A 15,227-nucleotide genomic window follows, 5' to 3' on the forward strand; every position below is an offset into this window, starting at 1 on the left:
TAAACGACTTCTGCTAGACCAGAGTGATTTTTTGTCAATAAACATGTTTTTAAATATGGCTGCCTAATATAAATCCTTGCTCGATTATTCTCCGCTTTAAATGCACAATAAATGAAAATGGAAACCATAAAATAATACACAAATGGTAAATAGTAAAAATAAATTTTTCCGGGATTGCTTTGTGGGAGTGTTAGACTTAAATCATTGTACCGTAAAATTCCGGGAGATGGCCCACCCCCAAAAGATACCCACCTCTATGTTTGGCTTGATTTGCCATTTTTTTTAAACACCGAAACATACCCTTAGACTCCTAATAATAGTAGTATTGGGGTCAATGACGACCTTGGTGTAAATGCGGCTAGTTAGCTGTGGCGGAATATAAGCAAACGCTAGCTGGGAAGCACAGTTATCTTTGCTTCGTTGCCCCTCGCCACCATGACAAGCTTGAAAGAAACATGACCTAAAAATAGTAATGTTTTAAAATTTTCTTCATTGTACACCGAAAGTTAGGCCACTCCATATTTTCACCCGATTTGCTCTTGATGTTAGGTGGGTTATCTCTCGGGATTTTACAGTAGTCAAATCGATGCAATTTAAACATGGCTAAAGATGCGCACAAAAAGACAGCGCCAGAGAAGAGAAACAGGGAGACAACAGACAAGCACACACAACTCGCATGTATTTGAAGGAAGAAGGAAAGAAAGAAGTACAAACAGCGGAATCGACTCAAGCGAAGGCCACACAGGAACAAGGGCACACGAGCTCGAGGGAGGCACTGGGATTCAGCCATGCAAAAAGGATTGCAGAAAAGCCATTTCCTTTTCTGCTAAAGACACGGACGGCTGGCTGATACATCTCTTGCCCATGCTATGGATGTTAAATGCTTCAAAGATTTCCCTGGTGTGTTTGTCATGGTATTTACCTATTACCTTGGTTTTTTCTAAGGATGGTGTACAAGAGCAGGCTTTACAGTGCAGGGGTAGGTAACCCCCCCCCCCCGTAGATTTTAGAGGTTGTGTTCTCGTAGCCGGTTGTTAACACACCATATTGTTTGTCCTATGTGGCATCTACCACATGAAAGTGGGATACTATATATGACAATGAGGGAACAGAGTACATGGGGTGGACATGATATTTCTTGTGGCAAATATGTTTTCTGATATTAGGTATCTGCCTTAAGTTGGACTTTTGCACAAGTTTATCCATTTTTTGGGGGGGGGGGGGGGGGGGGTGCTGACAACAGTAAGGAGACACCACACCTGTTAGATGATGTCAGCTTCCAAAAAAATGGGTCAAATTTGAGCAAAGTTCAACCTAAGGCAGAATATATCAGAAAACATACCATTTGCCACAAAAACCATGTCTACCCCAATGTCCCTGTTCCTTCCATGTCACCTATAGTATCCCACTTTCATGTGCTAGATGCCACGTAGGACAGACGGGACGGTTTGTTAACGATCGGCTACGAGAACACAGTCTCTCTCTAAAATCCACGGTGGGGGTCACTTACCCTGCACTATCAAGCCTGCTCATGTACTATCACAATCAATATTAGAGTGAACACAGCTACGCGCGGCCCCCAGTACTATCAGTGCCCCCGGTCGATAAAGGGGCTTTGCGGACGAGACAGAACGTCTCCATAGGGAGCCTACATGTCTGTCTGTCTGAGGGTGAAGACATCCATTGTTGCCCTGAATGTGCCAGCGCGTGACGCTCTTGCGCACTCGATGTGCGACTTGGGTGGTAAAATGGCGTCTATGCATTAGCGAAAGCTACGTGCTCGAGCTGAGTGACACTGGTTTGCGCGCACTTCAAAATGCGTAAAAAAACGATTGGGCGGAAAAATGGCTGAGATGTCACCACTCAAGCAAAAGCACGCGTGTGTATGAAGGCACTTCGTCTCCAGCAATCGTTGCATTTCTCTGCACTTCTGGATCGTCTGCTAGCGAAGAACGGTCGGCGGAACAGCGATACTGTTGACCCATGAGCGAGAGCATCTTTCGCTAGGAGTGTGTGCTGGCAAAAATAGCTTACATATTTTCTTTTGTAGGGTAACATTTTTGTTAGGAATTTTCAGGATTATTTTTATGATTCTGATAATGATACCGCATACTCCACCGACGCCTTTGCGCATCCATCATGTTGTTATCGGAGGTGTCGGAACAAACTACTAAATCTGCCTAATATTTACTTTGCGCGAGTTTTGCGAGAACAAAGGGCTGCAAATCCGCACTCTAGTGCAGAGCAAGCGTAGACCATCTTTCGCTCCTTGGAACCGTAAAAGCAACATGGCACAACATAAATCAATCGCAAACTTTACTGCAGTGAGTTCAAAGTCACTCAAGAGTCATTATCATGTGACAACCAATGAACCACTTCACCGCTCAAAAGACTATTACGAATGTTTGCACCGTCAAGCACGCATAAAATGGTGTGCGTGCGTACAACAAATTGCGGAGGCCATGGTCGGTTCATCCAGACGACCCGGAAGTGAAGGAAATCTCAACGAGCGGAGGAGTCTACTTGCCTCAATCTCCCTTTCACCTAAGCATTACGGAGCATTCGACAGGGGGCACTGATAGTACCACGGGCCACGCAATACGGTGTTCACACTCGTATTGATCGTGAGAGTACGCCATCCTTACAAAAAAAACGAAAATAATAGGTAAATACCGTGACAAATGCACCAAAGAAAGCTTTGAAGCATTTAACATCTGTTGCATGGGCAAGCATTGTGTCAGCGAACTGTCTGTGCCCTTAACAGTGAAGGAAATGGCTTTTCTACAATTCTATTATTATGGTTGAATCGGAGTGGCCCCTTCAAGCTTGTGTGCCCTTGTTCCTGTGTGGCCTTCGCTCGAGACGATTCCACTGCCTGTGCTTCCTTCTTTCCTTCTTCGTTCAAATACATGCGAGTTGTGAGCGTGCACTTGTATGTTGTCAACGTGTTTCTCTTCCCTGTCTCTGCCTTTCTGTGCGCATCTTCAACCATGCTTAATCAGTACCAACTCGCCTGACTGACCACCTTACACTACAGTTTTTTTTTTGTGATGCAATATCACAATTTAAATCAGCTTGATGTTTATTCTCCATTCTGCCAAAACACAATTTCAACTCGCTGCTTGCTTTCGTGCAGGCAGCGAACCTTCCCTTGCACCCATCTATCTCTCCCTCGCTCGCCGTGCCACCGCTTCAGATGGCTGCAGTTGAGCGACACAGCGGCTCATTTCAGTTTTACATAAATAAAACATTTCAATGATAATCGTGCAGCCTCGTGCTTGCTGCCCTAAACTCTGTGGCTTGTTCACAACAGGCGTCCAGGCATGAGGTGCATAAATTCTGCAACACGTCATTCTACTCTTTACCTATCTAGAAAGTGCTTAAGACCCACTAAGTAGAACACTGCTAAGAAAAGAAAAATCAAGCTCAAATGGGATGTGTCTGCTGCATCTGGAGAAAGGTCATGTGCCAAGTGCACAGCAAAGCAGGCACACAGTCGACCAATGTCACCAGGTAGTTTGGCTATGCCATCGCTGCCGCAATGCATCAATGGTAGTCTATCTGCACGTGCGACAACCAAGCTGGAGCTCTGCATGCAGAACCTGAGGCGGCAGGAGCCGTCTCGTGCACTGCCGCCTGCTTCTCAAGTAACTCAGTGACTTTGCTTGCTTCCTGCGAATTCAAGTTATGGTGGCATCACGCATACGCCGAACGCTTGGCGACATCGGTCTATTGACCGGTTGGCAGACGAGAGCGTTCGTGATTGATGAGAGGGCAGAAGGGAAAGTTAAACGACACTTCCTGTTGGAAGCGATCCAAAAAGGCAAGGAGTGCACCATTTCGCAATGTACGATCCCTGGAAATCATATTCAATTGTTCGCAACAATAAAAAATATTCACGCTGGGGATAGCAGCGGCCCTTTAAGTGCGGCAATACTTCAAGAGTCACTTCGACTGTATGCCAGTGTTGCTCCAGCAAGTTCTAGCTGATCTAATTCCAATCTCATTTCATTCCTCCCAGCGCTGTCACCATTGCATTCCAAGTTTGCATAAGTACGGAATGATTCCAGAATCGTGGCAACTCTGCAACAATGCCTTAGATTGCCCGGTCCGGTCATCTCCTCAAGGGAAAAGTTTCCCTAGGGACGAACTGAAGCCCCAGAGGTGCGCTGGCAATGCTAGAAGTCAACCGATCGGATTGCTCAAAGAACCTAAAGAAGAGGTTCTCAGCCATTGATGTCCGGGCCAGACCCCTTTGTGATCAGCAGAAGTGACGGGGGGACCCTATCATCGGAGGAAGGCAGGGTGGGGGGGGTTTGGACAATTACAATGACGAAATGGTGAATGAAGAAAAATAAATGCGTGCAAACCAACTTTGAAGCCCTTAAACGAAAAGTAATGAATTCACTCACTCGGTGCACACGGTCTGGTCTGTCTAGCTTTGAAGGACAGCTAGCATCAATTAAAATAAAGGTTTATTGCTCGGGTTGACTGATGGTCGAGGGCTTCAGGACCCTAAGAAGGCCTTCAGGAACCCCAAAGGGTTTGTAGACCCCAGTTTGAGAACTACCGACCTAAAGGATGGAAACGGGTTTGACGAAGACAATGCGAAGAAAGTTGTCGGACGGATCTACTCTTTCCGTAATGTACACGGACCCACCGAAAAGACGTAAGATTGCAAACGCCGTCTACACTGGAGACATAGGGGTCAGATAATTTCGGAGTAATTGAAATGCCATATGAAGGGTGCTATGCATCTTTAAAAAAAATATAAAAATTTGTCAATTTTTATTATTTTATTTTGGGGGGGGGGGGAGTTTACGTGACCACTTGTGGCAACAAACTTTACCATGTCCCTGACAACTGAAGAAACTCAGGACATGTCCCAAACATGATCTTATTACTCCACAGCCAGGAAGAGCATTAGCCAATAAGGATGGCAAAGAACAAATGGAAGAAGCAGAAAGCGGGAACATACTGTCGGTAATTAGGTGGGGGAAACCAGCAAAGTTGCCCGATCAGCGAGTGGTAAGTCGTCCTTAAGACGATGAGAGTGCAGCCTTTACCGGTGTATTCCTGCGTCGCGTCGAGAGGGTCGATCCAGACGGCCACCCTGCTGCGGGGCACGGCCACGTCGTCCAGCGTGACCCCGCGGAGGGAAGCGGACTGCACCATGTCAGGGGATTCCGGGTCCCCGGCCGCATCGTGCTCCTCAGAGATGATCTGCAATCGGAAACGCGGGAGCTGGAGTCACCAAATAGACTATGCTTGGTACGTCGACACTCCGTTCCTCGGAACATCTCGCGAGCGTCATTGTTTTGTTGCTTGGTGCAGGGCAGGAGTAATTGATGACAGCCAAGACCAAAAGATAGGAATTCCTGAGCTTTAGATGCGGTGTTGGGAAGAGGGGGTGACGTCATTTTCCTCTGTTGCGGACCAATTCTATGTGTCTGAAGGACGGAAAGGCGTTTTCTGCGATTTCAGAAAAAGCTCTGGCAAACAGCAACAATGGTCGGAATCCCCCTTTTTGAAATCAGATTTCCGGACGTTTTGATATGAAAATGCACCATCACATTCCACCAACTCGTGAGAGACCGTTATAGGCTTTCAAGCAAGAGGCTCGTGCCGGCATTCGTGGTATGCACCGGGCGGCGGATGTTCAGCCGGCTTGTCAGCAAGCTGGGACGTAGAGAGCCCTCGCCAGGCGCTCGAGACTGGCCTGCTAGAAGTCAGCAGCCCATGGAGACCCAGCGAAGACCACCGTCGCGAAGGCCACTGCTAGGCCCGATGCTCTTCACCCCTCCCATCATCATCATCCACACAATTCATTCTTACAATACCATTTCATCATCATTACAAGCAGCGCCGCAGGCCTTCATTTGCCTTTCTGTGACGCTGCGGCCCTCCCGAGCTAAAATAAATATATCATGCATCATATATTACATTGTATCGCACCGAACACCTTGGATTGGCAATTTCCGAGAAATGTAGATTAATAAGCTAGCATAAGTGTTGCTGTTCCAAAGCTTAGTTTATTTAGTGGCTCTAACGGGATCGACACATTGAAGGGGGGTTTCACGGCACGACAGACAAACCACAGTACCTGGAACATGTCTATGACTAGTGTGCTTAGTGTCCTGTACCACCAGTGCATCGAAAGTGGTCTCGAAGAACTACCAAACACCCTGGGAGCCAGTGTGTCGCACTGCCAAATATTGCGATTTTGACAGTGGGTAGTTCAAGTCCCGGCAAGAAAAACAAAAAAAACAAGCAAACGCGTTTGTAGCTGCTGTCGTCCCAACAGTCCTGGCTGCCCAAATTTCCTTGAACTGTAAAGCTCCAAAGTGGCATACAGCAGTATCTGCCTGTGCACTTCCGCTGCTGTGCCCTGACAAAACTGCGTCGGGCAACTGCCCGACTTGAATTTGAAGTCAACCGGTAGGAGAGACCACAAATGAGGATGCAGTAAACACTCAGGTCGGGGACTAGTTTCACGCTCCATACCAATACTGCCACTCCAACACTTTGGACACACTCAGGTGTGCTGGGAAATCGGTACAAGACAAACTGGGATTGTTGCCGAGGTGCATTTTGAAGGTCAGTTTTACCTTCTAAGTACCAAAGGGCAGCTCCGCTCCTATATAAAGTAAGAACAAAATCCAAAACGTTTCAAGCTAAAACAGAGATGACAGGTGGCCACGTCTGCAGTTGTTATTCACCAGCGGCACTTTCTGCACTCCACCTTTGTCTAATTATAGTGTATGAAGCGACACACCATTCCATATTAGATTATCGAAAAACCATGGCTCATGAAATAAACTGGGAGATATAGGGCAAAAAGCAAAATGGAGTGATCCACCAAGGAAGCAGGCGGTGCACAAACAATTTCAATGTTCCGTGTGGGAAAGATGCCTTCCTTTTTAGTGCACCACAATCTTTTATTAATGCAGAGTTGCTTTCTTAATACGGAAGCTAACTAAGATCTTGGGGCTTCGCATCGCAAGTGTTGCATGCCACGGTGAGAGTTGGCCAGCTGGGAAGTGTTTGGGACAACAAAAAAGGAAAACAGAAGAGACAAGAGAGAGGACACCTGGACGCTTTAAAAAGGCTTTGCTAGTTGCCAAGCTTTGGAAACAACAAGAAAAAAAACATTAGTACGTTACAAAATAGAAGACAATGGTATGTGCCAGAAAGGCGGAGATTGGACATCAGCTGTGCTTCTCATAACCACAATTCTGCATAATGGATTAATTAATAAAAAAAATCAATATACAGCCGCAATTTTTTTCTCCCTCGTATTATTGTGGCTGTTTCATTTAAAATCAGTTATGGCACATGAACATTTTCACCAATATTATAACCGGTGCTCATTGAGCATAAGCTATTATGATGTTTGTTACAATAAAAAGATCAAAAATAAAGAATGACAAGAGCTAACTAAACCCCAGAAATTTGTATTCATACAAAAGAGGGCTAATCTAGAAAGGCAAGGTAAATAGCTTTGTCAAATCAGTCGAGGCTTGGAAGTTGTAGGAGCCACTGGCTTCCCTCCCCCGAGCAGGCACAAGCCACAGACATGACGGCCGGAGTCGCCTGGCATTCAGCCTGCATATGTTTTGCATTGTGTTGGGGATAGTTTGCCACCTTGCTGGCCTACACCCTCTTGCGCTCCCCTGCACGTCTCTTGTTTTGGGAGAACCATGGGAGATTGCGGGTACGGTAGGTGCCCCCCCTCTGAGTGGACGTCCGTCTACAAAGAGTGCTGGATTGAGTTCCCGCGAGGACGGGTAGCGACGTAAGCTCGAACGACCGACAATGACTTCGCTTGTGATACCCTTGGCTCTCAGATTGTCGAGCGTGGCAGGCCCTTGTATCCATGGTTCGCTCAACTGCAGTGCCTTGTTGGTGACCCGTGCTTCCCAATAAACGCTGTTGGATACTGGGCATTGCCAACATGGCACTGGCGAACTTGGTGCAACGGGCCGTCGACCGCGCAATGGGACCGGCATCCTTTAGGCACTGGCTCCGAGACGTGACAGTATGTAATCCCCACAACCATATCTTGTGGGTTCCTATTTGTTCCGTGGTTCAGGAATGTTAATGGACGTAAAAAATGGGCAGCTTTGAACCAGCACCGATTGAAACGTCTTTGGTACCTTCTGTCCCAGAGTGGCAACTCTTGCGGTAGAGCTGCAGCCATTTATGGTGTTCATTGCTTTGCTCTCTCCTTAATACATATTGTTTATAATAAGCTGATTTGCTTCCTAGTTTATAACTTTTTTCCTGTTTCAAATACTGCAACACTTGCACTCATGACATCACTCATTTAGACCGACAAGGAGCATGTTAGATAGCAGACATGGCTCAACAAGCAACAAAGACAGAACTTAGTGATGTGACCAGTCCATGTAATTTTGGAGCACCTCTTGGAGCAGCTAGAAGTCAATTTTGGAGCAGAAAAAGGAGCGTTTGGAGCTTAAGTTTACACTTCATTTTAGAGCGCAGCTCTTAGGCGCCCGTTTCCGGCCTTGAGCGGCGTCGGCGTAACCGCGCGGTGCATTATGGAAAATGTCCCATAATGCATTGCGCGAGCCTTCCCCGGGGTCATGTGACTTCACTCCCCCCCCAGGTCACGTGACCCCCCTGCCGCGGTCACGTGATCTCCCCCATGACGTCATCGTCACTGATGACGTCAACGACATCCGCATCGTCATCATCACTGATGACGTCATCAGTGACGTCACTGATGACATCACCGGTATCCGCATCGTCATCATCACTAATGACGTCACTGATGACGTCACCGACATCCGCATCGTCATCATCACTGATGACGTCATCATCACTGATGACGTCATCAGTGACGTCACTAATGACGTCATCGGTATCCGGATCGTCATGGTCACTGATGACATCATCGGCATTGTCATCGTCATGTGACCCCCCCCCCCCCCCCCCCCCCCCCCCCCCAGTACCGTTCCCTCCTCCTCCTCGAGAGCTGCGCTATAATTCGGCGTTACTGGAAGTTGTAAACGGCTTTCACTTTTTTGTTCTAGTCACTGCAAATATTTTACGTTAAGATTGATGCATTCTTTGCCTTCCCACTTCTGTGCACCTTTCTGTTAGCATCACTTTCATGGCAGGTTTGATTCCCTAAAACACAGAACTTGTGTGTATAAGTACCAGGCATGACAACAATATGCTGAATGATGAAGGACAGTATGAACTGCCACAAACTGTCATTTTAGGTACAGACCCAAAGGTAAGCCAAATAGCATATTCCAGGGAAATCTTGTTAGAATAGAATAATATTGAGCACCCAAGTTGATGATTCATCAAACTCCTAAAGATTGAAATAAAACAGCAATTATTAATTCAGATAAAAACAAAGCTGTTGCCATTTGATTAACACCAATTAAAATTTTTGTGTAGGACTTCGTAACAAATATCGACTCACAAACAATAAATAAGCCTTAGAAACAAACCAGTTGAGCTGAATAAGGTTATTTGCCAAGTTTACATCTTTAGCTAATTGAGTTTTAATTTACTCCGTTCACTGTGCCATTGCACAGATGGAACCTATGTAAAGGTAACATCTAAACCAGGGAGCTGACATAAAAAAAACAAGTTTACAGAGAGATTCATATAAACGTGCCTTGCTAAATCTCGAATTCAAATAAGACAGTGTTGGAATATTGTAACCTATCTTGTGCACTAGCAGCAGTTTTTTTAATAATTTTTTACTGGAGGGTACAGTTGTTACATCAGCCCTTACCAAGCTCTTTTTTTTAATATGCTTCACGCTTGTGTGTGCAACACCTTGCTCTGGAGAAGTGCTTTTTCCTTAGTGCATGGCTGCGCTGCAGCGAAACGATCGCAATGTCCACTCCGCAGTTTTTGCTTCACTGCGGTGCACCACCACGTGGTGAGAAGCGCACTCAACTAGGCTACCTAACCTACCAGAACAGACCACGAACATGAAAATATTGTGCGACTTCAGAGTACCGACAATGCCCGATACAAAGATTGCATTGAGTAGCACAATATTTAAGGCAAATATTCGAAAGTTCTGAAAATTCAGAAATCCTACTATAACGTTTCAGTCATGTAGCGGGGCTCAAATTTTTTGACTATTAATAAAGCAAAAATTATGTTTCGGTGCAATGCTGGCGCAAATTCAGCATGTTTTGTCGAAATGTAGCAGAATGTAGTAGGGTAAGTACTTTGGCGCAGCAATCGTATTACTGCGGGACTGGACATCTGCAAATCTTAACCCAACAACATTTTGCTCATTGTATTCCACAGACTTTTTGTGCATACTCGTGTGAGCATCGCTCAAGATATTCTGCCACCAATATAACAAACAGAGCATACACCCATGTTGCAAAAAGTGCTCTCCACCTACTTTTGAAGCACTTCAAATGTAAACAAAGAACAAATCAGGTACCCACCACACCCATCAAACTAGCTGAGGTGTTCCCCTGAAAGATTACGCGAGGCGGCTGGTGAAGCTTTATGCGCATGCATTGGTGCGAAGTGAAAAACACCGACGCAAGAGCGCCGATGGAAGGCCTTGACAAGAGTGGTGTGGCTGCTTGAAAAGTTGAGGGTCTTGACAGCTTCTACACCTTTTTGCCGGTTCAAACAAGGACCTATCCCTTCATATGCCCCTTCTGCTTTTCTGCTCTTGGACCTAACAAGCACCCATCCCCATTTTTCGGGGATTATCTTTAGGGTTGTCGCAAACCACCCCAGGTTCGATTTCGAAAGGTTTTGATATTTGCGAAGCGAACTGAGGTTCGATTTCGAAAAATTTCGATATCTTCGTACCGACCAAGGTTCGAATTCGAAAAATTCGCAACTTTCGATCACAGTGGAGTTTCGAATTCGAAAAGTTAGAAGCTTTCACGGTTTCTAAAATTTCGGATTCGAATATTTCAAATATTTTTTTACTTCAGGTTCGATAAATTCGAAGATTTCGAAATTCTTTGGAAATAAAATTCGAAAACTTCGAACGCTTCGAATTTTTATAGACATGAAGTTCGAACAAATCGAAGATTTCGAATTTCTTTCTGCATAATGTTCGAAAAGTTTGAAGGTTTCAATTTTCTTTTAACGCGAAATTCGAAAAAAAAAAAAAAAAAAAAAAAAAAAAAAAAAAAAACTTTGAAGATTTTGAATTTCTTTCTAGTCCAAGTTTTCGAAGTTCGAAGTCCGGTTTTCAAGTTCCTCCACAGTTTGTTTCAAATAACGTTTTCACGACTCACTGGTTTTCACAAAATCAAGTTCAGAAAAGTTCGGGTGTGATATTTAGACTGCGCAAAGTTGGTCAGGCAATTAAATGAGACGACGAGTGTCCCGGATGTGCTGGAATATTTGCCAGGGCAGAGTGACGTGTGACCATAGATCAGTAATTGTGAACGCCAGCCCGGGGTGGTCATTAACGTGCATCACAAAGTAGTCCCAGGAACGTGAAGCGAAAAAAAAAAATGTTTTCTTTTAATGACGTGCTGAACTTGAACACTATTAGAAATCTTCTCCCATAAGTTAATTTATTCCTTAACGTGAAAAAACAATAAAAACATTATTTTATATTCTGCAGATTGCAATGATATGTACTGTATGCGGTGTTAATTTAAATGCGATACCTCAAACAACTTAGACGAAAATAAATATCAAGTTTAGGGCATAATTGCATGTAGATACATGTTTGGACGTTTCTTCGAAACTCACGTTGAATAACAATAATCACATCTTAAGACGGCACTTACCTAGGCTATACATAGATCATTCTTAAAAAAGTATAACATCTCTACCATGAATAGCTTCGGCTACAGCGCGCTTCAAACCTGGCACAAACGATAATTGTCAAAAACCTGTTGTCCTTCCTCGCCCCTTCGGGAATTTATTTCTTTAAAACTAAGCATGCCAGAACATTGGAACAAACGGCATTGTCTTTCGTAAGGAACGCAGCACCGTGTGTAAAAGTTCGAGAAAAAAATATTATTAATATACCTCACTACTTGAATTCAAATGAAACAGTCCGCCGGACATTCGAAGTTCGACGAACGTCGGACTTTTACCCTAAAAGTTCGAAGTTCGTCGAACTTCTGACTTTTCAGGATCGAAAGTTCGAATATTTTCGAATTCTCTTGATAAATAAGTTCGAAAGTTCGAAATTCATTGAATTTTTTGGTCAGTCAAGTTCGGAAGTTCGACAAGCATCGAACTTTGCAGCGCAATAAGTTCGAAAGGTCGTAAAAGATCGAAATTTTTAGCGTAATAAGTTTGACGGTTCGAAGAACGTCGAACTTCTTAGCTTAACTAGTTCGAAATTTCGACTTTTGTCGAACTTTATGATGTAGGCAATTCGAACAATCGAAATATTTCGAAACTTTCGAACCGCTTGATTCGATCATCAAAACTTCGATTCGAAAAAAGTTCGCGGCATCCCTAATTATCTTCAACTTTTGTGCGGGTGCTTGCTTAATATTTTACGGTATGTTGACATTTCTCACACAAAAAGTGTGTTCCCTTTGGCTCGAACCTGGGCATGGCACGGTGCTATGCCGCTCAGTGCTTCAGTTTGGGCTCTGGATCGACTGTCCAAGTGCAAGAAAATCTTACGAGCCTAGGGACCTGGTTAAACGCACACTCTCATGCCGCACATACTGGACGGAAATTGTGCACGTCCATCGCTGTGAACAGACGTGTCAACAAAAGCAACCAAGAAGAGGTGTCAGCAGTGATGGCCTGTAGCTGAGCCGGTTGGTTATCCATGCTTACTGATTACCAGCTGAACGTTAGGAAAAGCGACGAAGAGAGAAAGAAACACCAGCAGTGTGTTTCTTTCTCTCTTCGTCGCTTTTCCTAACGTTCAGCTGGTAATCATTAAGCAGAGGTGTAAGCACAGCGTACCAATAGCTCCGCACTTGAGGTTTATTCACACAATGCATCTTTTCAACGCGGAACGGTATAGCAAAGCTGAGATTTCACTAAATCAGCCTGTTCACACAGAGCTTGACGCGCAAAACCTGCGACATACTGACTCACGAGAATTTGGCCAAACCTTGTCCTCTGCACCAAAAATGTCAAGCGTTTCGCATCAAAATGATATGAAGTATGCACATTGTGAAGGGAAAGTCTACTTTAATAATATCACTCAATAAACTTTGTTGGATTTGGCTCACTCGGTTTACTAGGCCTGCCAAACCGGGGAAAGACAGCGCAAAGAACAGGCAGATGATCTGGAAGTATTTCAGACATTTTAGAATTGCTAAAACATCAGTTATACCCAGTCATCATGCTTATGTGCAGTCTTGTCGAAACTGGAGGGATATGCACAGCGCCACAAACTGCACCAACTTGTACTATTTGTATGCACCGTTTCTCCGGCTGTTGCTCGCCACCATGTTTGTTTTCTCTTTTCAGCTTTAGTCCCGTTGACTCGGATACAGGATCGGCCAAAAATCGGGGCTCCTCCAAAAGCTCGCTCCACCTCGTAGGTCAGACGTTATAGCGATGTCGAGAGTTCATTGGCAGCATTTGCGATCCTCCTTCAGGTGATTACAGGCGTCGGCGACATTTCAGCAAAATTTCCCTCCAAAAGCGAGGAGCAAGCGCAACTTTTTCGATTGCTTTCACTCAGGGCATTGGTTTCCCCAAAAACTAGTTTTGTGAAACAAGATTCACCAAGATGCATTGTGTGAATAGACCTTTAGTGGTATTGCTACAAAATGACTAGCTTGAATACTTCAGCTTGCATCATACTCAATGAGCCCCACTTCAAAGCTCATACTCAATGTCAACTTTTCTGTGCAACATCGTCGAGGCTAGCATAGTTTCCACAGTACTGGAGCCATGCACTGCTCTGCAAGAATGTGGCTTCACCTTGCATTTCTGCATGCACTGTTGCACAAAAAAAAAAAAACAAAAAAAAAACACGAGTTTTTGTAAGTAGCTTTTACTGTGTGGTATGCTATGTACGAATTCCCTAGAGGCCATAGTTTGTGCATGGCTGCTGAGCACATGCTGACAGCAAAGCTTTCGCCGGATTATCTTTGCACTATAAGGATATGGTTATTGGCGCCGCAGATTTACCCACCACTCTCACTGATAACTACGCTAGCCTTGACAACGTCACGCAGGAAAAGTTTTCAACAGCTGCAGACCTTTCCGATAATCGCCTTCTATATGCACTATCTTTGTCTACTGGGCTGTTTAACGAGGTTTGTGTACGCGCAGTATCAGATGCCGTTCACATGCCGAACTCGTCATTGTCCGACTGGCTGATAAGAGCGGGAAAGCTCTGTATAGATTAGCTTAATCACTGTCTGGTGACCAGGTCCCCTCTGTGCTAAAGTCGCTTCAGCTTTAGCCTACCCAAGTTTCTGATGTTCGGCTAGTTTCGGTTAGGGTCGTGTCACGTACTGCGACTCCCGGGAAGGCCCTCCGGAGCCCGTAGTAGATGGCCCTGTGGGAGCGGAGGTCCCCGGCGGTCAGGGGGTCGTTGGCGCCTTCCTGGGTCTTTCCTTTGGACTTCTGGTCGAGGGCGTTGCTGAGCCTCACCAGGCGCACCTGGGCGCCGCCGCTCTCGGCAGCCGAGACGGCAGCCAGGAGCAGCCGCCGCAGGCTCACGTGCGACGCGTCGCGCGCGTCCCACGGGGACAGGCTGCTCCGGTAGAAGAACCCCAGGGCCAGCAGGGCACAGCCCGCCAGCAGGAGGGCCGCTCTTGGGGACCGGACGTGCCACAGCATCGCCACCTTCCACTTCCAGCAAAGGCGCACCGGTGTATCGGATCAAGTCAGCTGAGTCGCTGAGTCGCCGAGTAGCTATCTTCTAGCAACTTGGATTGGATTGTCTTCTATTGAGTCTCCTTAGCACGAGAGTGCCACGCAGTGAACTCTGGGAACTAGTTGACCGCTCAGTTTCGGTTTCGATTGAGCAGCTTCAATTCACGCTATCACGCCGTGACCGTATGCGCTGCTTGTGTTTTCTATTGTCCAACTTCCCACGAATATACAATATTCTAAGCATTCTCGAGTGATATAGATAAAAGACAAGGGTACTTTTCTTCGTTTTCAACATGCCGGATATTGTGGGTACGTATGCAAACGTCGTAAGACGTGGCTTGTCACCTCACCCCAACGTTATTCCTCACCCCACGATAGTATCTTTGGGCTCACTAAAGGTCTGTTCACACGATGCACCGTTTAGGCGCGCAACA

General features: G+C 45.6%; 1 protein-coding gene across 1 annotated transcript in view; it reads right to left on the reverse strand.

Annotated features, from left to right (window-relative positions):
* LOC115310822 (putative inositol monophosphatase 3) overlaps window positions 1-15,020 on the reverse strand; it is a 30,126-nt gene extending 15,106 nt beyond the window's left edge. The window contains exons 1-2 of the mRNA XM_029969284.4: window positions 14,431-15,020; window positions 5,067-5,223 (exon numbers count right to left, since the gene is read on the reverse strand). Coding sequence (XP_029825144.1) covers window positions 5,067-5,223; window positions 14,431-14,757 — 484 coding nt within the window. The 5' untranslated portion in view covers window positions 14,758-15,020. The remainder of the gene's footprint in view (window positions 1-5,066; window positions 5,224-14,430) is intronic.
* Between the last annotated feature and the right edge of the window lie 207 nt (window positions 15,021-15,227).

The sequence above is a fragment of the Ixodes scapularis genome, unplaced genomic scaffold (assembly GCF_016920785.2).
Source record: "Ixodes scapularis isolate PalLabHiFi unplaced genomic scaffold, ASM1692078v2 PGA_scaffold8__174_contigs__length_109621045, whole genome shotgun sequence".
Classification (NCBI taxonomy): domain Eukaryota; kingdom Metazoa; phylum Arthropoda; class Arachnida; order Ixodida; family Ixodidae; genus Ixodes; species Ixodes scapularis.